General features: G+C 36.1%; 1 protein-coding gene across 3 annotated transcripts in view; it reads right to left on the minus strand.

The window, feature by feature from the left end:
* Nucleotides 1-24519, minus strand: part of HELZ (helicase with zinc finger) — a 91826-nt gene that overhangs the window by 61817 nt on the left and 5490 nt on the right. For 2 of the 3 annotated variants that reach the window (XM_052807097.1, XM_052807096.1), the window contains exons 2-8: nt 12440-12666; nt 10619-10655; nt 7167-7291; nt 4590-4646; nt 3686-3734; nt 3225-3300; nt 5-203 (exon numbers count right to left, since the gene is read on the minus strand). In XM_052807097.1, coding sequence (XP_052663057.1) covers nt 5-203; nt 3225-3300; nt 3686-3734; nt 4590-4646; nt 7167-7291; nt 10619-10655; nt 12440-12649 — 753 coding nt within the window. In that variant the 5' untranslated portion in view covers nt 12650-12666. The remainder of the gene's footprint in view (nt 1-4; nt 204-3224; nt 3301-3685; nt 3735-4589; nt 4647-7166; nt 7292-10618; nt 10656-12439; nt 12667-24519) is intronic. The other variant, XM_052807098.1, reaches the window with a different exon arrangement.

A 24519-nucleotide genomic window follows, 5' to 3' on the forward strand; every position in this document is an offset into this window, starting at 1 on the left:
TTACCACTTTCTCAGGAGATAACGAATTCATCCATTTCTCAATCAAGGTTTCCATATAACTGCCCGAACATTGTTTGTTTTCCTTCTGCTGTTTTAATCTGATCAAGCGGGAAGCATATCGTTTTTGCCATTCTGTTAGCTCTTCCTGGGAATGTGCTGAAGTACACTGTGCACCGTACCTGCAGATCCCTTGCTCTAAAAATCTACATAAAATAGGAAAAACGATTATGCCTTGAACTTTTCGCTCTCCAATTAAAAAAAGAAATTTATCAAAATTTTACTTTTAAAGCCAGAAGGACATTCTTTAAGTCTCTCTCACAGAACTAAAGGCAGTTCAGTCCATGTGAACCAATTTGGAAATATATACATGCACACGGCATTTTGTAAGAGAGGCAGCAGCCTCTCTTACTGCAAAGTCCAGAAAAGTATATCGAATTTCTTTGAAACATAGGGGGACAGAAGTCTTCTTAAGAAATTTCCAGCTTCAAAGAAGAAAGCATCAAGCGTTTGTACAGCAACAACACAATGAGATCATGGACCACCCCTGAAATAACTATGCACTGTATTAATATGAATAAAACACTGTTAATCATGGGCAAAGGGAAGATACAGCATAATTTCCTCCAATAGTTACGTTATTAGCGGATAAATACTCATTCAGCAGTTTTTCCTGGAGCAACACTGACATCACATGGTCCTTTCTGCTAAATACACCTACACAGAAATTCTCTCTCAAGGAAAAGGTTTAATCTTCTTCTTTGTAAATGGTGGATCCATCTAAAAGGATCTATTTTTGCAGAGGTTAAGGATTTGTTGAAGTAGTACATTTTTCATTTAATGGCACGTGCTGATGCATCAAAATTAATGATATTCCAAATGCGTGTATACAACTTAAGCTTTCTAGCTCTCAGAATTTACTGCAAGCCTGGGCAAATGCCCGTATAACTTGGGAACTATTTTTATAATTAAACTTTATGTATTAAACTTATAAAACACAAGGCAGTAGCTGCACCTTCATAATTTTTCAAAACTGAAGCACTTAAAAAATAGATGACAAAATCAAGAATAAAATGGGGGGTGGGTAAGTTCTGAAGGTACTAAGAAAGTATTGGATACCCAGAATAAACATCAGGACAGGAGGCTGGTTTTTTTGTTTGTTTTGCATAAGAATACTATAAAGAGTTAATGTAAGCATCACATTTACTATAAATAAAGCCAGACAGGCTGATCTCTGTCAGGATATTAAGTTTATAGAAACTCTGCAAACATAACTATATTTTAATTTCATGTGGGTATCTATGTATATACTTATATTAAGAATCTCTTCCTACAGTGATGAGTTACTGTAAAAAAGAAAGGATGCACCAAGACTAAATTAATACAGCAAGTCAGGACTCTACATCATTGATGAACACAGCAGAAGGGGATCAGTGACTGAATAACCTTTCCATAGTAAATGTATTATGTAATGTAATGTGAATTAGAATGTGAACTTTGAGCTATGTGGCAAAAACAAGTAACACCTGACTATGACATGAAAACCTTGTAGCAAAAGTACCTGGATATCTAGGCCACACTTCTATCAGCAGTTGTAATTTGATTTAGCATACACTTTTCCTTTAAGAAAAGTTTAAGTATTTAAAGGTTTGAGTGCCCAAACTGTAAATAAAATAAGCATGATATATATCACAATGTTATTAAAGGCGTTCTCAAGCTATATTCCTTAATATATTTTAAATGAAAATATTTTTCTTGGCAGTGAATTTCAGTATTTTTATTGTAAATTTTCCAATTCACCATTGCATTAGAATGCTAAAGTACAATTATGATTTTCATGGCCCAAAGTAGATGGAGTGCAAGCATAAAAAATTGTTGACCTGTTCTTATTAGCTACATAGCAGATTTAAAATCAAGTGGTTTTCCTTTCCATTATTTAATAGGAAAGCATATTACTTTAAAATTTGTCATCATTATGCAAGTTTTCCAGCTTCTCATTGTTCATACTTTTAACAGACACTTTCTTTCTCATTTTTAGTTTAATACCTCCTGCAATTCCATAGCTTCATTATCTAGAATAAATACGCTGTACTCCTACTGCTTTATGGCATACAGGGGAAAAATAAACCACAGCTTCAAAAATTTGTATTCAGTACCTGTAACTGCCTCCTCATAAGGAACTAAAAATCTTTAGTCCATGGTCAGAATGATACTGTTCATATGAATTTGCTGTGTAAGGCACATCCTTCTCATCGTAAGGGTTAACAGTGTGCATAAAGCTAATTACAGCTTTAGTGGAAAAATGTTTCAGAGCAATGGCTGGAAACATAGCATAGATGTTACTCAACAGAAAATCATCGTGAGCTAAAAACTGTAAATATCTGCTTTTTAAAAATTGCTGAATATGCACCAGATATTATAAAAGTCAACGAGAGTTGCCAAGATTTAGCATCTCTAGAAAATCATGCCAAAAGTAGCTCAAATTCAGCTATTAAGTCATGTCATTTAAAAAGCAGGTCAGATTTCTGCTCATGTTTTTAAAATAATTTATTTGCATTACTTACATATATGGCAGAATGAAGTGCATAATGATGGTTCCTCCCCATATATATTAATACAATTTTACGTAAGTAATGACAATTAACACCACAAACTACAGGCAATATTGAGTAGACAACTGAAAAAGACAAGGAGGAGAAACTCCAACACAAGCCACTGGATCTTCAGCAAGGCAATCCACCTCTGTGTATTTGAGCTTATGCAAAATGGAAATAATGAAATCTGGAGGGAAATTTTACAAATTTTTTTTATCCAAAGACAAAGCCCATCTATCAACAAAGCCCATTATGTCTGAAGGCATGCACCCTATCTGCTGTCAAAGCACACCTCACTGTGCTTCAGTTCGCTAACACTGTTGTCTGTGGGAGCTTTTCACATCTCTGAAATTATACAAATTAGAAAACGTAAGGGAAAAAGACAGATGTTGACTTGTTGCTAGAAAAATCGTCCTCAAACCACTTTCTTATAAAATGGAATCACTAGCTCCATTTTCATAAACTGAAGTGCTTCTGGATAAACCGACCCTTCCAAAAATCTGTGAACAAATCAACTCCTGTTCTAACAAGTACCTTTATTTTCCTGACCTCTTAATCATTCTATCAGCAGCTAAATAAAACAGGAAACATTATGATCCCTTGGAGGATGTTGATATAAAGCAATGACTTTACCTTTTACATAGCGTATATTCTTCACTGCTTGTGACTCCCCTGGGTGGTGGGCGGAACTGCCAGCCATCCCGGGACCCTGCAGAGTAGTCAAAACTTAGGTCATGTTTCTAATTGCCAAGTATTTCTGAGTCAGATAGTAACTGTCCAGGGAACCATATCTCTAAACATCAACCCAAAGTGTATTTGTACACAAGCAAAATTATCCACCAAAAATTTATTTAGAACAAAGGTCAGTTTCAAACAATTTGTAGAATGGAGCAGGCTCTGATACAGCTCTTTGACCAATAAATAGAAACTTCTGTCCAAATTCAATGATGAGATAATTCTACTTCAGTCCCTGGGGCTCATCATAATAGCCAAGCCCCTTTTTTGCTTTTTGACTACTATGCAGTCCTGAGCATCCAGCAGAATCCAAGTCTTCTTGCTACAAAATGAAGTAGCTTTAGAATTGAGTTACATACCTTCTTCTAAATCTTCTACATGATATCCTGATGTTACTTTACCAGCTGCCTACAGTTATAAAAAAAAAAAAAAAAAAAAACCAAAACACAATTATAAAGGAACACAAAACAATTTCATCAACAAGAACTGCTTTGGCTTCTTTGCTGTCAAGACGTGTTTTAGAAAAACCAATACAAAAATATTAATCAGAAGTCTGAAACCACTTCTAATGACAAACATGAATTTCACATTAACCTAACAACTGGACTGCAGCCGTTGATAAATGGAATTCTGACGGGAACACTGAGTCCACTCATTGTTAGAAGAAAATTTTAGAGATTTTTACAAGACCAAATTCCACCCTGTGATCATTTTATTGTGGACTGCAGTGAAGTTTTTAAAAGGCCAAAAGTCTTAACTCTTATCGAGATGTCTTTCAGCTTTAAAATCTATACGAAAAATAAAGCCTAAATCAATGACAAACCATAAGGAAAATTAAAAAAAAAAAAAATTTAATCAATAGATATGACAGATTAACCTCTAATACAAAAAAGGTGACTGAGAAGGCCTTATATTTGTTAACCAATTTCTTAAGTCATGTTTATTACTTCAGAATAATTTCCAACAGAGAAAAATACAATAAATAAATAAATAAATAAATAATACAGATCTAAATGCTTTGAATTCTTTCTCCTTGCTACTTCAAGAGAGTAGCATCTTTCTCTATTTTCTCATACGTCATGCAAGGTTGTGATCAAAGGCTCCTGAATAGGTAGGTGGTAAAGACTGAAAGACCAGTGGAAACAATAATGTTTGAACCAGTGTGTTCCTAGTGAGCCCGGATCTCCTGGGACACATGAAAACAAGCCTTTCAGTTCTTTCAGGTACTGCTCATTATTTTCCCAATAATACGTTCGTTATTACCTCTGTTTCAGCAAGAAGTGTTTTCAGTCGTGTCAGATCTTTAGTTACCATCCCGTTCTGGGGGGAGAAAGAATATTAATACATCAAACACATAAACCTTCACATGCATTAAACCCCAGCAACTAAATTCATTTCCCCCCGCACCACCACGAAGGTGAAGGGCAAGAAGGAAAAATGAGTTTGACTTACAATGCACAATTTAAAATGACATACTACATAACACTGAGCAAACTTTACAGTGAAAAAGGGAATTCTACACCGGCCAAAACCAGCACTAGATTTACAGCAAGTATCAATACAGGACAATGCACAAGAGCAGCATATGTAGAGAACAACTTGGGGAAAAAAAATTTATGAAGTTTAGCTGCTACTCAAGACAAATATCAATAGCTACAATACTTATTGATTGCTATCCTCCAGAACAGTCCTCTACATGCACAGTAGTCATGGGAGCACTATAGCCCAATGGACAAGGACTCAGGAGATCTATGCTCTATTATCAGCTTGGCTACTGGCATGCTGGGTGACCTTAGGCAAGTCACTTCACCTCGCCATGCCTCAGTTTCCCATGTGCAAAATGGGGACAGTGATACTGACCGTCTTCACAGAGCACTTTGTGAGCTACTGATGAAAAGCACTATACAGGAGCCATATGCTATGGTTACTGAAATACTTCGGCTCTAAAGGAATTAATGTAATAAACTTTCATTGCTGTTGCAGTGATGGATTCATTTCTTCTTAAGGATCTAATTTACAGATTACTAATTTCTACAGTTTCATAACTTTCTGCTCTGATGTAGACAATGTACTTTTCAGAGTTTTCACTAAAAAGAAAAGATTAGCCATGCAACTAAAAATAACTGTATATTCAAGTACATCTGAAGTAAAAATCTTTCAAAATTGAACTTATCTGAAATATATAGCTAAGTGTAACAATTTCACACTCATGTAAGTTGAAACTTTGATTAAAGGAACCCAGACCTGTGGTTTTTATTTCAATAATCTCTTGCAGAAATTTAATTAAGTGCTACTACATTTGTTAGAATTCTCCACATTTTGACTATGCTACTGAGCAGCAGCAATTACTCTCTCTTTGCTGAAAACTTAACACACTCAACAATTCTCACACTTAGGCTTTTTTCAAAATTATTTTTCACTTCAGCAGAAGGCTGCAAATTGAACCTGTTGAGCTTAAACATATTAAGAGCGTAAAAATGTTACCAAGAATCATTTTCTTAAGTCACTGGGGAGGAAACTGGATGGATTCCAATTCTTCAATAAATTCATTCCAAAACTTTGTCTCATTTCTTCTCTCAGACAACGGCACAAGTCAGTAGATCAGCCAATTTTAATATTCCTACCGAAAACAACTGTGTCTAACAACCTAGAGCTTGTAAAAACCTCTCAAACTCTACTTAGAGACAACACTCTGGAATTATATATGAAGCTACCTTTATTTGCAGAACAATAGCTCAAAACAAGGGCACTGTACATTTCCTGCGATAAGGAGCTTTTGGCCATTTTACTAATTTTTCCTGAAGGCAAGCTTCCTTCAGCCTCACCAGGAATTTTTCAATGAAACATTTTTTCATTAGAAAACACAAGCTAAACAAAGAAAAAAACCTCCTCTTTATGTAAAAATAGCCAATGGCAGGGCGGAAGGGAATTCAGGATATACACCAGACAGACAAACACAACTCCCTCTCGAAAACAACCTACTGATTAAGTTAAGCACCAAGATATAGGAGACATGATCCAATTTCAAGGTAACAGATTCTCCTACAACAGTTTCTGATGTCACTTACACATTCCTCATGGTCTGACCAGAGCTGCTCTTGTCTGTGCTATGACCACATTTCTGGATTTAGCATCACCACCAGTTCATGGTGATGAACTACATGCTATTTAATCTCTATTACAGAAGTAAAAAGGACACTATTCTTTGCAGACTTATATATGTCCCTAATTTTCCCCATGAGTAGGGACTACTAAGACTCAGAACAGTTACTTACATGTATGGGGTTAAAAGCATCTTTGCAAGTTTTGACAGTTCAAGGGTAAAATAGAAGCTTTGAACTCAAACCTTTATCTTTGTCTTGAAATGCAAAGTTTTTTTTTTTCCTGAAAAGCTTTTCATGCTGTCTTACAACTTATCATGGGCCAGTTATTTAGAAGTCCTATCAGTTATTTTTCTGCTTTAATGGCTAAACTTCCTGAAGTACATACAAAATGGTGTCAGGTGCAACTTAAAAAAAGTAAGCAAAAGTTTGAGATTAACATTATTCTAGTCAATGGCACAAATATGCAAATTCTTTTGCATTCCCTGAGGATTCAGAGCCAACAACAAAAAAACTTTTCAAAATCGTAACAACTCTGAAACACTGGTAATGCAACAACCTAGGTATCCTGATGACATATGCATGCCCATACACTTATCTTTGCCTTTCTCATGCAAATCATTTTTGTTGCAACCTGCCAGTCAAACATATGGTCAGAAGTTTGTTATTAAACACATTTTAAAAAAAGGAAATAGAAAACTGCTTTTTAAATTATGTAGATTGCAGCAAACCCACTTACCAGTGATTCACCCATCAGTGATTTGGAAAGAACATTAGACACAATTTGCAGCTTCCCTTTAAGATGCATGCAGCAAAGCACTGCACGGAAAGATCCATCTCCCTTGGCCAGCCCCTCTCCCAGCACTGCAACACAAATCAGCAATTATTGGCTTCATCACAGTATGCATTTAAATAAACTATATACAGTTTTCCTTCACCTTTAACGTGAAAATAAAGTCTGAAACTTGGGTTGAATCCATGGCTTCTTGGAAAGACAAGTCTTGGATGTAAAGGAAAAATTACTTGCTCTTGTCCAATATTAACTTGAAATTTGTCTCCCACCAGCTAAGAAATGCTGTACACAAGCTCAAAAAAGGTTGTAATGTTTACATGCTAAAATAGACAAAAATTAAATATAGGAAGGGTAAATTCAAATATCTGACAAAGACACAAAGGACCTCCTCTTCACAGTAAGGGTAAGGAAAAAAAAAGCAACCAACAACCTCTCAGGAACACAAACATGCTCAGGAAGATCCATTCATGCTCACAAAAAGCATGCCCTGTCGTTTCCAAATATAGCTAACCTCCTCGTGGTCAATTCCTGCTACTTTAAAAGGGCTTTTATTCACTTACGCTGTAAAGTGCAGGGGTATAGGAACGATTGTTTGAGTACGGAAATTTACAGGCTCCATGTAACAGAAAACTTTCCTAATGCTTTCTAGCACTGGATCAGATAGCTAGCCACACAGACACTTTCATTGACACTTCCAATAGTGAAAGGATTTATTTCACAATATATACGTGCTTCAGACAAGCAGGAACAACACTTAATCATATAAATATTACCTGTCCAATAAACGAAATGCCAGAGACTAAAAAGCTAGTAAGCTTAGCATGTGAGTTGAAAAGAAGGCTGGACAGTTGTTTAAAATTACAGAATTATAACATATTACTGTTATTGCAGGCAACATCAACATCTGTGTTGATACTGCTACTCATGCAGATGCAAACAGCTCCTGTTAGTGCTACAGGAATTTTACATTCACCACAACTTCAGGATTACATTTTCGAATAATAAATCAAAACTCCTCACTCAATAGACGTTCACATGGTTAACAGAAATTGCATGAAAGACTAAAGAAAAAAATAGTCCCACAAAACATTTACATAAAACCAACTAGACATCTCTTCAAAATGAAATGGTAACTAAATCCTGTTTATAAAGTGCCTCAAAGATTAGTCTGAATTCACTACTCTGATGATACTGACCACATTTCCAAAAATAGAGCTTACTTCCCAAATCAGAAGCAGCAGTGCCAGAAATAGCTTTAACATGTCTGACAGTTTGCTATTTTAACCTCAAAGATTAGATGTCCAATTATGATATTTCATATCATTAACTGCATCGTATCACCAAGCTAAAACATACAGTTGCACATAAAAAGTTACACCACATTAACCAGTAACTTTTGGTAAAGATTTGTGGAATAATTTAACAGATTGTAAGTTACCATCATTCCTTGTAACAGTGTAAGCAGCATACTATGAAGAACATGTATTTCTCCAGCTATTCCAAACTGTACTTATCATTCAGGTTAAAATAAAACACTGTCATAGGTATGCAACATGTCAGGTCTTGTAAAAGGCAGAACAGCAGCTTGAATAAAACTTTGTCTATTAAATTGTGAGTATCAAGGAAGTGTGAGCATCAGGTAGCCCATACTAAGGTTGTTTCTTCCCAAGGATATTTCAAACAAAACTAAAACTAAAACCTTTCAGGATCATAAACGCAGATACTCTAAACTGTCAGATGCTGGGCTACAGTTGATAACAGCACATCATGAGGAACCACAAACAAATACTTCATTCATATAGTCATAAAAATACAAGGGGTGTATACAAATATATATAGACACACACACACAATATTTTTATATACATACATAAATATGGCATCAATAAGTTGAAAAATGTCCTTAGTTTTAGATCTGGAGAAAATATTTGCAGAACATGCTGGCATGAATTAAGGAAATTAATATTAAACTGGACACTATTTCTTTGTTATTAATATATATTTGAAACCTGTTTTCTCTACTTAAAAAAAAAAAAAAAAAAAGTAGAGATCAGCACTCCTATTCCACCCACTCCTATACCCGTCCAGTGAGAGAAGAAAAACAGTTAACATGACAGTTCCTTTGAGATACTGGTAACTTGACACATATGCCAAGACAAAGTTTCACAAATGAATGTCACCCATCTACGCCTATGACAAACCCATCAAATCTCATCAATGAGAACAATATTCATTAAACAGCATTCTCCCTCCTACCTCCTTTAACCATCATTCATCTTTCCATATGTGTCTCTCTCGCTTTTATTTGCCATCATGAAAGACAACTGTGAGGTTAGTCAGAATATTACACCCTTCGCATATACCAACATTTAAAAGAAGCAGCTTTAAAAAAAAATCCAGATTATTTAAGAATGTTCAGCCTTTTTAAATTTGTTAAACTTTCATTTTACACCTACAGAAAGCAAGTTTACTTTTCTTAGTTATGTTTTGTGGACCTTCGCAAGCAGGCTGCAGAGCCCCACAAATTCCCCAGACTATGACTGGAGTATCTATAAAGACAAACGCATTTAAAAAAAAAAAACACCAAAAACAAACAAACAAAAACCACACAAAACCACAAAGGAATGATTTAAAGATTATCATTGCTAGCACAGGAATGTCAGAATAGTTTATCACACAGTCTGTGTAAGAAAACTGTGGTTTGAAGAAACTTCCTTTAAAATTCAGGAGTAGTTAAGGAACTAAAAACCTGAAAGGTGGGATCTACCCACCTTTTTTTTCCAAATCTAACTGATAAGCTGTGTTCCAACGCCTAGCAAATTCAGTGAAGAGTTCTCAGTGAGTGCGCTCCACATGAATAACAGAACACTAGGAAGGATTGTTAATTCCTTTAAAAATACCCCGACTGAACAAGGCAGTGAAACATGAAAGGCTCAACTTCAATGTGACACATGCACATTTGGAAGCTTTAACAAATAGGAATAAATGTAAGTACATCATCTTGATTTTCTCTGAATCAAGTCCCAAAATGCAAACCAAAATATCCACCATATCCCTAGGAAGAAAGACGGAACAATCAGCTGTCTTTATCTTCACAAGAATCCTAACACTATCAATTCATCCTACACTTGTATACCAAAATATCTATTAGCCAAATAGCACCGCTGTGCCAAAGACATGCATTTGAGTTCTGGTACTTGAATACAAGTTACAAAATAGTGAGATCTCTCAGGGGGGAAAAAAAAAAAAAAGTGGAAAAAGTATTATATAGCAGATACATTAATTTTAACTAGGAAAAAAAACGTTAGCAAACTAACAAATCTGGGCATCAGTTTTAAAAATTCAGACAACTGACTGCAATTTATAACACTATTTAATAAAAAAAGAAATAAGCATACCATGCCTACAGTCTTCATCTGCTTGCCCATACTTTTTCTGAAAGGTAAAACATGAAAAGTTTAAAAATAGCATTATTCCAGTTAGCACAAACAACTACATGCTTGAATTACAAGTTTCTTAAAACTTTTTAGAATCCATTACCTCCTCTTTTCCTGGGTGGAACATGTAAAGAACATCAGTCACATGTCTAATATAATATAATTAATTCTTAGAATGCTGACTTTTTCTCAAATTCTCAGCAAATGAACATTTTAAAAGAGGAACACGAATGGGGAACGGTATATGTTTTATATGTGTTTGTAGGTGGCTCACACCTAGGAAAAAATACAAAAACTGTAATTTTTTTTTTTTTTAAACTTGCACTAATATGGTGCTGTTGAAATCTGTGGTATGTATTTTATACTCTGTCTTATCAGTGATGATTTTAAAAATTACCTGGTTTAGTAAAACAAGGAAAATCTGGAATTCTTTTTCTTTTTTTTACTTATAAGCCTTCAACTATCTATATAATTGAAGTCTTTAATAGGAAGGTTTTGATTACAAGTATTTTTCCAAATCCCCTGAAGACTTACTGCAATAATTTCTCTATGATGAACATCCAGATAGGTGCCTCACAGGATTTTCAAAGGCATCCAGGTCAGAAACATATTAAGTACTGCTAGGCGTCTATCTGCATATTGGCCTATGTAAATAATTTTGAGAAGTCTATAGTAACACAACTTCCATTAAAAAAAAAATCCTAGTTATTTCTGAATCTCTTCCCTGAGGAGCCATAAGATAGGTCACATCTTAATTTAAGAAGTTTCCCAATCCTTGTTTTGCACACTGAATGGTCCAATTCAGCTGTTTAAAGAATGCTTAAAAATGCTCCATAACCAGATGGGCAAGATTTATCTTAACAACTTGGCCAAACTTTTTCCACATGGGATGAAACTGTTCATATCCAATACATTAAGATTTGAGATGGACAAGGCCCTTGTAAATCTGTAATAACATTTCTAAAACAGAAAGGTAAGGAAAATGGTAGGTGCATTAAGCAGATTGTAGATTTATTCTTAAGCACTGTAATGTCCGTTCTGTTAGGAAACTGTAGGGGTCTGATGCTTTAAAGGAAGGACATGAATTTTGGCAATGGGATCACCTATAATTTAGGGTTATGCCTCTGTAAAGGTTTGTAAATGCAAGGCAAAAGACCCCCGTTTTCACGTTTCCATTAAAAATCTGCCAGAGCCTAAAAGTTACAACTTTCACCAGATATGCTCTAGCCTAGCCATGGAAAACTAGTGTATTATCAAGTATTAAAAGACTAACGTTAGGTCTATGCAAATGGAGCTAAATTAGGTACGAACTGGCTAGCTGAATTCTGGCATTTCTTAACTTTGCTTTTGAGTGTTTAGATTTGCAACCTTAAATTTCATACTCTTTAAAGATAAGGTCATTTGGTATGTAATTCAGCATAACTGGTCAAACATAACACCCTAAAACCTGATTTTTTGCCTTCCTAAAATATATTTAAAAAAAAAAACAAAAACAACCCACAAACGTTTTTGGTTTTGTTTTTGGTTTTTTAAGTATTTTTCTTCATTCTTTTAGAGAACTGTGATTCAGACCCAGACTACTTAGAGGTCCCAATCCTGAAAAATAAACAGATCAGGGAAACCTGCAAGACAGAAGCCTTATATATGCTTTAGCAAGAGGGATTCTGTGGCAGACCAACATGCCAATCACAGCAAAACTCTAAATTTTATTTAAATCTTGACGGTACAAGATAATTTGATTGTTCTTTCCAGTTCACTAGATACTATTAAAGAGTCACTCACAAGTTGTAAAAAGGAAGCAATTCTATACAGAAGAGTCTCGATTTTGATGCGGTCGATTTCTGCCTGGCATGCCTCCGGGAGGTGAGCTGGGGGGTACTGGCTGAGGGAAAGGAGAGCCTCTGTGCAATGCTTCACTGCCACTTCATAATCCTGCTGCTTAAGAGATTCACATGCTTGTTCACATGACTTCTCTGGTCTTCTGTCTGCCATGACTCAGGGACAGAATCCTAGAGTGGGGGCAGAGGGGATGATAAAATGTTGGTTAGCTGTATAATGGCAGTGACAATTTGCCAACCAACTTCCATTCCCATCTCAAGGTGCTGTATCACATCCCCTTTGTTTTATGCCATTCGTATTTCCTATCCCAAGCTTTCTCACTAACCTACCTCTTCCCAGTCTTTTCTCCATCACTCCCAGCTCTTGGTTTTGATTCTAATTCAAGAAAATATTTAAGCCCATGACTGATTTTAAGAATAGAAGTAGTGGTTTCAAATTTAAAGTCAGCATGGATTTAAGCACTTTGCTACATAGAGCCTTTTGGGTCTTCACTGGCAATGTGATCTTTGCTTTGGAAGCAATACAACTCATCCGCCAACTGCTCTTTCTCCGAGCCTGCAGCCATTTACTCCAAGACACCTTTCTCTTCAAAGCACTTCTCACCTACGCTCAGGGGAAGGAGCCGCTCTCTCCGGCTGGGTGAAGCACAACAGGGATGCACAAGGATGAATGAGAAAGAACAGGAGGTCAACAGGAAACCATTTGTCTCTTCCTTCAGTTGATTTATTTCCATTTAAGTCTGAGAAAGTCTAGATACCCCTACCACACCAACACCTTTATGCAGAACTTGGGGGAGGGATTGAAACAGTTTTTATGAAAATCTGTATACAAGACAGACAACATTACCTGCCAATAAACTGAGACAAATGGTTATCCACAATCTAAAGCACCAATAGAAAAGCAAAGCACTTCTATAATCCATGTCTACATTCTCCCTTCATTGACATAATATTTAAATAGATGATACACATCCCTAGAGACATTGTACTTTAAAGTTCACTTCAAAAAAATGTGTTCTGGTAACTGAAAGAGGAAAAAACATGAGTTCTCATTTTCATTTTTAGCAAGCAGCATACTATCAGTATTTGTGATTATATATCGACTATTGTGATTGTCTCAAATAACTATCTTTAGCCCACTTTCACTGCTAAAAACTTCCTTTGTACTTGGTATTTTTAAGTGTTTAACCAAACTAAGGTAATGTAACTTCAAGAAGTTAATCAGAAGGTCAAATAAATGCATTTCCTTATATGAAAAATAATTCACTATCCCACTTTTCTCATTAACGTATGCCTAAGCCAATATACAGTAGAAATGTAAACAAGACTTTTCATGTATTATGTGACAGTGTTCTATCTGTTCCCTTGCGTTCTTAAAATTTTATTTTCAGTATCAATACAGAAATATAAAGAAATATAGATTTTTCAAGACAATTTTGACTTAAACCACCTTTCCTTTTACACCATTTATATAAAAATTTCTTGTACAACAATGTATCTTCCCAAAAATGAAGGAACACAAGCATGGATACTTTGCAGTTATCCTGATACAAATCTGTGACATATGCCTCTTTCTTAATAATGACCTTGCAAAATATTACCTCATTCATCCAGGTATTTTTTTTTCTGCTAGAAATGAGTTCTCATTTTCAATCAGAATAGGAACAAGCAAGTAGGTTTTGCATTTCCATACATAAGAGTAAATTCATTCATGAAGTAATTCTATTAACATTAAAGACACTCGGCTGGCTCACTTAAGCACATATTTTCAATTATATAAGTGTTATGTATTCTTAAGCTGTTTATGCAAGGATCCTTTCTTGCTACAACTAAAAATTACATTGATTTCCATTTCACTAACATTTTAGGCCACAGCGAATTTTACAAAGCTAGGATGTGGTTCAATAGTAATACAATAGTTGATGTTTTTCTCACGTACATTCTGTTTTCCTCCTAAGGGACTGAAAGAGAGGATTTCATGAACTCTGCTGTACTTTTGATTTCCTCACTTCCTGGCTGACATGTAACCAAAATTCCTTTGACCAGAAGTCTGAGCAGAGCTTCTGTGTGTTTATTCCCGAAGAACTGATTATACACAGATCCCAGCATAACTGACCTGGCCAGCATAACTGACCTGGCCAGCATAACTGACAGGCATTTGGAAGCTATGTTATCCAGCCCTTCTTCTCCAACATGGCACCATGTAAAAGAAAAACACGTTACTTATCAATTGTCTTACGCTGGCTGTTTTGAGAAATATTGAACTAGTCTGTTTGAGGAGAAGCTGTATTTTAGATGCCCAGCAGTGACCTACTGTACTGCAAAGGCGACACAATTTCTCTGGTCAACTTGAAGACTTAGAGCACTTCAGAGGACATAACTGACCCTAAGCAAAAACCTGTGGATTAAGTTAAGTGGAGCCAAGAGAAGTCCAGACCAGGCTGTTTGGATAACTGGGCTAAACTGAGACACACTATCAGTATTTCAGAGTGTAATTAAAAAAACCTCTGAAGTCACAGTATATGGGACACAGTGATAGATAAGGAGCTGCGGCAGTGTAATTTAAAAAAAAAAAAAATCTAATCCTAACAAAGAAAACCAGTATGTGGAAAATGATACATTCAGGCTCTCAGATTTCATTTCAATTCCATTTATATCTATGCATGCAGACACAAACATGCACATTTACTGGGTATTTGCACCATCTACTTCAGACTCCAATCCAGGTGCTCTAAACTGTTCCTTGGAGGCACTTGGCTCTTCCTGCTGACTCTTTAAAAACCCATGCTCCTAGTTGCAGTCCCCTCGGCTGTGCCTAAATTAGCAACTGAGACTAGATTATGTGAAATGTGAATTACAACCATGTTTTCCTAAAATCTAGTCTATTGTAGTACCTGACCTACCCATGTTTAAAATTACTTCAGAACAGTTAAAATATTAAAAGCCAAGAAATGGAGACACTTGTCAAAGGAAATTTGAGTTTTATAAATGTTTATTTTCAAAAATTTCAAATGTAAAACTGGAATTTCTACATTCACTCCAAGAGTAGAAATTATTACAGATCAGCACTGAAAGCTAAAGTGTCACAAGGTCTGTGCTATACTCCCAACTCTCTGCAAAACTGAGCAAATTACTTATGTACTTCACTTATTCCATCTGTAAAACTGAGATTAAAATACTAAGCATGAAACAGAACAAATGTCAGGATTATTCATTTTCTCAAACTGGCCTGGAAAACCACATGCCAGAAGAGTTCTAAATTCAAATTTGAGTAACAATTTATTTGAACAGCAAAGTTTAATTCAACTTCAAAATTTTGAAAAAACAGTAAACAGGCATATTCTCACTATCTAAAGTTACACATCTAAAATAGGTGGACCTACCTTAGAAATACAGGCACAATGCCTTATCAACAGAGCCTTTATTATCAGTGGTCAATTCAAAGCATTTCTTAGCTTTGAATCATCTCACAGCAGCACTGCTGCCTACAGAAAGGCTCCCAATTTATGCACTCAAGTAAAATATTTAAACCCAGCGCCTGTGAATTCCACCTGGTATGACAGTAAGCATCATGTTGAGTCACCATCCCTGGAGGTATTCAAAAAGCGAGTGGACAGGGTACTCCAGGGCATGGTTTAGGGGGCATGGTTAATGGTTGGACTTGATGATCTTGAAGGTCTTTTCCAACCGAAATGATTCTATGATTCTATGTTGACTAGAGCACATAACAGAAGTTTACACAACTCTTCTTCACTGGCTAATCCAGAAATCTAACCCTGGCATTATACTTTGTACCTCCAAAAAACTCCTGCCTTTAAGTAAAAGAAAACTTACTGATCTTACATTTCTTTGAAGGCCAAGTTGTGCTCAGCTTAGTTTCCACAAAATATCATTTAAAAGATCTGGTTAGTTCCAACTGGTGTAACTTAAACCTTGGTGGTTTTTTCAATGAACTGTGAGGGATATTTTTTTTTTTCCCCTATAACTAATGATTTTCAGGCTCAATATTCCTAATGAGTATTTCGCCTTCTTCCCAAAGGGATTTTGTAAACAAACATGAAAAGAGTAACTAAAATCTAATCTCCAAATAGTACTGTACATTTCCCCTCCAGAAGCGCAGAGGGGGCTGGGAAAGGCAGAAGGGACAGCTTGAGGAGGAAGAGCAATGAACAATGTGATGTAGACAGTCATTTATTTTCAAGTAAACACTATGCCTGCTTGGTGCACAGGAGGCTTTTGAAGCCACAGTCTGATGAGTCCAACTTCAAACTAAAAATCAGTGTAGGAGGAGAGAACATCGTGAACTAAAATTTTAGTGTTTCACAGTGGTTTAACTCATGACTGTGCACTTTCATGCTTCACAGCTTACCGATGTATTTGATGGAATCAAAGAGTCCATACATTAAGATAATGATAAGTTAAAGCATGTGACAGTTTCTAAAAAATTTCAAACAGATGCTTTTTCAATTCACTGTAAAGCATCTAGCCAGATAACTCTCGCTGTACTTCATAAACAAACAGATTAGAGGGCACAATGCTGTTCCTATTAATGTTATTGGCAAAATTCCCAATGTCTGCCAAGACAGAAGGATCAGATCCAAGGTCTCACATGCCAAGCTGACAAACAGTAGACAAGTCAGTAAATATTTGCATATTTTAACCAGACATTAACATCTCTTGTAAAGATTTATGCTAAAGCAATGATGTTCAACTTGCAGTCCTACAGTGAGACTGGTAGGAATTTACTGTCAATTGAATATACTTCAAGAGCCGCATCCTGGGATTCACAAACTGAAGCAAATGAATGAGACCCATTGCCATGGGGAACATGCAGGGGAAGAGCCTCTCCAGCTGCCTCCCATTACAATCCATAACCCTTCAAACAGTTCTCCTGTGAGAAATAGGCACCCAAATATTCCTTGCCAAAGCTATTCAGCTGTGTCCTCCTGTTAACAGCCTACTGTATTGCAGGAAAGGAGAGGAGAAGAAGGGTTTGCCATTCCATTGCCTACTGCGGTCAAGCTGGCACAGGCTCAGAGAAAGCAGGGCAGGAATTCAACTCATCCTGCCCCTCTCTAAGGAAATGTGTGCGGTGACCACACTGTCTTTCCTAACCCTTTGTGATTTTTCAGCACTTCTCACAAATTGGAAAAGCTGGCCACCAAATTGGACAGAAGTTTTAAACATAATAAATTCAGGTAATACATCAAGAAAAGACAGCTGTTTTATCATAACTTCCCAGCAATTTCTTTTAAGAGGCAAGAGACCTACTAGATCTATTTTTGAGGCTGGTTGCTCTGCTGTCCTTCCCCAGTAACTTTTGAACTTCAAGTCAATTGGAACAGAATTTCACAGAAGTCTAAAGGGTCTCGAAGATGCTGCAAGTTTTATGAAAAATATGTAACAAGACAGATAACAGAATCAGACTTTTTAGGTCCACCCAGGGAAAGGATGTTATAATTCAGCCTCTTATTGATACCAAGACATCAGTTACCCATTAATTACTGCCATGTGCTGCCATTTACCCAAGGAGAGAGAGCGCTGTACCAAAATATCACTCACCAGTAGAAGAAAAACCTTATTTATCTTTCTTGCCCATAATGATAGAAGCCATAAACTGCATTCATTAACTTAACTGCTCAGTGATCCATCCAGTAGTTTCCAGGTTTCACTAAAGCAGTTTCCAAACTTTTCAGACTATAGACATTAGCAGTACGCATCGCACAGCTTTTTGAAATTTGTTACTGAAAATTGAGATGTAAGCAATACATATATGAAGGCCTCAAAAATTTGTTGTTTCCATAATACAGAAAAGTAATATTTGGGAAGTTAGAAAGTTGCTACGGACACAATCCCTGTGACTGAAGAGTCTTCTAGTTCCCTCTCACTCAAAATTATCAGGAAAAGACTGACAAGATACTTTAATTTACACAGGTATGGAAAGATCTGGGTTCATGATTAATAATCTGGCTTAATTACAATACATTGAGTAAACCACACAATAAAAATTTTAGCTACTGTGAACATGCCAACATTATAGTTAAAAATGATGGGTCACTGAAATTCAACTATCAAGACTCTGCAAACAAACCACATTTGTCAGTCCACATACTAAAATAGGGAATAATAATACATTTTTCTACTGTTACATCATATTATACAGTTGCTCTGGCATCTCTACTGATCCTATCCTGAGGCATGCTTGCACCTCTAGATGTTATGTAATTGTTGTTGTAGTACTCCAAAATACCACTCAAGTACCTTTAGATTACTAAATTAAGATTAAACACCTATTTATTTTCCTTACCTATAGTGATAAAATAAACTTATCTTTGCCTTAAGACAAAAAAAGCATTTTATTCAAGCCTCCAGGAAGGAATAAAATACAGCTGCACAAAACACAGAAGCCACTTACAGACACACAGAAAAAATGCACTTTCCTAGTGTCATGACATACATCATAAACAATCCCACACTCAGAAATCATTAATAAAATGAGAGTAGATAATGATAGTGCACTATACCAATGTGAAAGACTTAATAGAACAGAGAGAAAAACTATGGTGCATCTTTCATGTGCAAGGTGCAGAAAAGAATAATATAAAAGGTGCTTTGCTTTATTTTAAGAAAAATATAACAGCAGAGATCTTATGCACTCATTTACTGCAATTATGGCTGAAGTCAGTAATATTAGTTATACACGGTGCTCAGAAATGTACTGCACACCTTACAGAACAAATACAAAAGTCTCCACCCTTGAGAGAGGACAATCTAATCAGTTTTCTGAAATAACTGAATTACTCCGGTTAATGTTGTACAACTCCAGGCAAAATGACCCTACTTTAAATTCCAAAAATGATGTTAAATCTGCAATGGAGCATACAGAATAAGGAAAGCTTATTTCAAGGTTTTATTATATAGCATAATAGCAGCAAGAACTTCTGCTACATGGCCTCTAAGGAACGTGATTTCATTGCTTGATTTCAGTCAGGAAGGGCAAAAAACAGGAATTAAAAGGTTCATGATGCCCCCTACCATTAAATACTTAGATTATCCTTCCATGTTGACAAACCAAAGACAGCACCATAAATTGGGAGGACAAGTGATCTCTGGCCACATAAATGGAGCCTTGAGTCTGATCCTGTAAACTTGATGTATAGAATAAACACATCCACATTTACTGAAAAAGGAACAAGTGCCTGTGGGTGGTTTACCATTCACAGAACAATAGTAAGAAAAAAAGAGCAAATGCCTTCTGCATCTGGATCCTCTGTTCTTTAAGTCACTTTACATACATCACAGATAGTAACAAGTTAGATTTCATTGCATGTCAGTTATGATTTCAGTACAGACACTTTATTAAGTGATTATTAACACTTTATTACCTTTACTAATCTCTTTTATTTTCATTTTGGAAATAGCAGCAGAAAGGACAATCTATACAACCAGCAGCAGCAACATTTACACATGCACAAACTGGCTATCTTTGGCTCAAAATCTGAAAATAACTCATGGCCTCAGCACTTGTAATGACCCCATCCACCACATAAGTATCCCTAATATCTTCATTTCTTGACTTTAAAATGATCCTTTTTCCACACAGCTGTCTGAAAACATTACCTATCTTGATGAAACTAAGCAACATACATGGCAAGTGAAAGCACAACATCTACTTGGCATGTACTCCCTTTGTCTGAAAGCCATCCGTAACTGACAGACACAAGATTCCTAGTTACACAAAGCAAATACATATACATACTGCATTCATTAAAATTACAGTACAAATACTACCACTTCAATACTCAAAGGTTGTGTAATGACAGAAGTATCTGTACAAGCTTATGTTGGCTCTCCTGTGTGTCTGCATTATGATATAGCCTTAACTGTATTAGTCACATACTGCATTTTCCAAGGGCTACCTGGCAGAATGAGCAGGCACAACAGAGGCTGCCTGCTTAATGGACATCTAGTTAAATACTTCAGCATAGGGCCTAAGGCCTTATTTACTGCATGCTACTCAAATCGCATTCTCAGGACTGCATTTTAATGTTTTCATTAACTTTCAATAATGCTTACAAATACTGTGACCAAGCACTTCACAAGTATTAAGAAAACATCTTCACCCTTCTGACATAATTCCCATTTTACAAAGAATTAAGACATTAAAACACATTAAAGCCAAAAGTTTCTATAAACTTCTTACATTCTGATTAAGACAACTAAAAGTTATTTTTCCCCATTATGCTCTGCCCTGTACTATATAGCCATTTATATGATCAAAGCAGAACACCCAGTGTCTGCAGAGTGACTTACGAGTATTCAGCATTTCTCTACATCACAACATGGGAGCGTTCATTAGAAATACGGAAAATGAAGTGTAGGAAAGACAGGGCTTAAGTATGATTTGCCTTTTTTTTTTTTTTTTGCTATTCGCTACTCCATTTCTGAACCACTTTCTAATTTATGCAAATAGTGAAACTGTATTCCAACAAACAACTGTATTAGCATTATAAATTATCTGTACCCACACATTATAGCCTCCCTTCTTTCTTTCTTACACTAATATTTTTCAATCTCAATCTCCTTGTTCAGCCACATTTATTCTACATATCCTGCAAAAATCTGCATTTTGCACCTTCTGTTTAAATCCAGTCACTGCTTCCTCTGTGCTGCATGAAAGTAGAGCTGGTAGGAAAGAGGAACTGGCTATCGGGAGTACAGAAGGGGAATTCTCTGTGCTCTCATTTTTGTCCAAATCATACCAGGAAGGAATGCAGAAGCCCCAGCCTTCAAATTGGACAGAAATCCTATTTAGCTCAGGCTGAAGTATATTCACTACAGGGATGATTTTTTAGATTTGTACTAAATGTTGATTTGACCAATGCTGAGCAGATTTTCACAGGGTTGATAACAAGTATATCCTTGGCAGAAATGTCACACTATACCACATCTCAACATTTTACAAAGCAGAACTATAGGTCATTAGAATTCTTTTCTATTTTGTTCTGATCATAAGAACATATTTTTTGCTCAATTTTTAGTAAAGACTGAATCATGTTGGCAGAACCTTCCACTCCTTCTACAGAACCCAAAAAGTCAGACTGCGATAGACACCTACCATGGGAAATTTCAACCCAAATAATTAAAATTTGGCAAGTAATAACGAACTGAAATGAGGAGTATGTCATAGTAAGCATCAGGTAACATAATAATAGGTGGTGTTTCTGCCCCGCCTAAAGTTCTTTTGGCTCCTTCATAGAAAATCTTCACGTAAACAATCTTTCATAATAACCGGTTAACAGCAGCAGTTTGTATTCCATATACCTATATATTCTTACTGCTTTTTTGAGAGCAGAGTTTCTCACTCTTATCCAATGAGGGCATTTTAATTGAAATATTGTCCCATGGTTACCATTTTATCCCCATAACAACATCACCAATTACTTACTTTAAAAAAATGCATTAGAAAAGTAATTTAATCTTTGCTTCTCTTAATGAAATTTGCCAGAGAAAAACAAAGGGAAAAATCAGCACTGCACAACCAGCCAGCTCTCCGCGGAGCAGCACGAACCTACAAGTCTCAAACTCAAACACACTTTGCAAAGAATACAGTATTCATATTCTAAAGGCTGTTTTAAACCTCATAATCCACAACTTTATAAACTACTTGTAGCAGAACCTCCCTTTTAAACACCTGAATAACAGAACATGGCCATGTTTCTGAGTGTCTCTGCACATTTCTCATTATAGTGTTTAGTAATAATTTTGACCAAAAAAAAGTGAACACCATTAATCTTAAGGACTTACACAGTTATGCAATTACCAATATTCTTCTCCGCTGAGTCATAAGAAATGCCAAAAGTCCTTTTTGAGAAATGTCTGCTGTATGACATATAGGTACATCTGTGTATGTGTGACTAAACATCTGTCACCTAATTTTCAAAATGCCAAGCAAGTACAAAACTGTGCTCCCAAGGAATGCAAAGCGGAGTCAAGGAAGATTCCCAAGCATCATTTCAACACAAAACACATATCAGAATGTTTACAAATGTATTTCATAAGTTTAAATGCAACACATATCACAAAGTTTTCCACATGCTCATTGAATTTGCCACTAACACAGCACTGTCTTCAGAGAGCACTTGACCACAGTTCATTTGCCAAAGTTCACCAATTTTATCAGACAGAATCAAAATTAGCAGTTCCTAACTTTCAGTCTTGTGTTCAATTCACAGCTTCCTCTAATACAGCTGTATTTCGATTTCAGCAATAAAAGTATTTTTAAAATGAAGAAATTATTTCCTCACAGCATATCTCCTTTTGGAAAACCCTGTGCAAACTCCAAAGCTCAGTGGGTTCAATCCAAGTTTTCCCTTAACAGGGATATCATAGTGATGCTGAAACAGTCTTTCCTCAAATGTCAAACTTTCATTTTCATAGAAGACTTTTCTCCACTCTTGACATGGCCCAGTATTGCAAAGCAGCACACCCCTATGACTAGGAGACCTATCTGAAGAACACAGCTTTGATCACCAGTGCAAATGCAGATGCTACAGGTATATATCACAGTTTTACAGTTGGATTCAAAAAAAAAAAAAAAAAGCCCTATGTTCATTTTGTTTGACATGCAAAATATGAATCACTCTTTCAATCCATTCAAGAGGCAAAAGAATGTAAAAGTCTTCATGCTGAATATCAGTTATATTGCACAGTTATAGTGCACAGTTCACAAATCGAACATAGAAATAAGCCAGAAAGTTGTGTCACAAAACAGGAAAATCTTCTTTCAATATACCTCAGTCTTCATTGCAGCATTATAATGAACTTAAATTTATTATAGTAGTGAATAATACTGTGACTGAGTTTTTTCTTACGCATTTATACAGTGCTTAGTACAAAAGGGTCCTACCATAACAGATTTAATAACACAATCATGCCACCCACAGATACTCCAAACACATCTTTCCCAAAACCATACCTATTATGTAACTGCATATGATATTTTTGTGTGCTGTTTTGAAAGTTCAAAGCAATAACTAACCTCCACCACTAAAAATTGCTATCTTTCTTGGAAATAACCTTTGAAATTCGTTTTTACATGACTGTGCTTCAAATGGTTTGGCATAATATAGCTAAGCCTGATTTGGGGAGTTGTCTTCTAACTCTGTATTTTAATGATATTAACCCTTCTGTATCCGGATAATGCTTTTGTAACATCCCTGTTTCCTCTCCTCAAATGCACGAACATGACACTACCAATAGGTTCAATTTTTAGACCCCTCCTGGGAATAGAATATGGATTCCCAAGTTCTCCTCACACAGCAAACCCTATGGGCAACAACATAACTTGTATCCAACACACCACAAGTTCCCAATGGCATTCACCCTACTCATTCCTTTTGAAATGAACATTAGAGATTCAGTCACGTATTTTAAACCCCACTCAAAGAACAGACATCAGCAGGAATGAGTAACGATCCTACTGTGGTTAATGGCATAATTCTGACAAAACTTCGGAAGAAGAAAAGCGGTGTCTAGCCCAGCCAAACAAATATAAACAAAACTACAGCCAAGTAGTATCAGTCAGTTCAAACGACAAAACAAATGTCCTGCACCATTCCAAACATGTGAGTGTCTTAAGATATGGCCAGAGTAGTTACCTCAAAACCATCAGCACAAACAACTATAATCAAAAACATCACTTCAATAAAATACCCACAGCACTCGGCTACAACACTGTGTTAGCACAGATTCAGAAGTATGCTAAAAAAAAGCATTCCCCTTAATGACCTCCCTTTGTAGACAATGAGAAAAGCCCAACAAATTCTGGCTCCTGAGATGGCAGGGAAGCAGATGCAAGGCAGCTATCGTGGCTGGTCAACAGTATTTGGGAATCCCAGATAGCTGATGGGGAATTTAGTTGAGAGCAGCGAAGGAACATTACTTGGGAACAAAAGCACGCTGCCTGTCCCTGTCCCCCCCAAATTATCCCAGGATAAAATGAAGTTTTCATTTATAAAAATA

The sequence above is a fragment of the Harpia harpyja genome, chromosome 14 (genome assembly GCF_026419915.1).
Source record: "Harpia harpyja isolate bHarHar1 chromosome 14, bHarHar1 primary haplotype, whole genome shotgun sequence".
Classification (NCBI taxonomy): Eukaryota; Metazoa; Chordata; class Aves; order Accipitriformes; family Accipitridae; genus Harpia; species Harpia harpyja.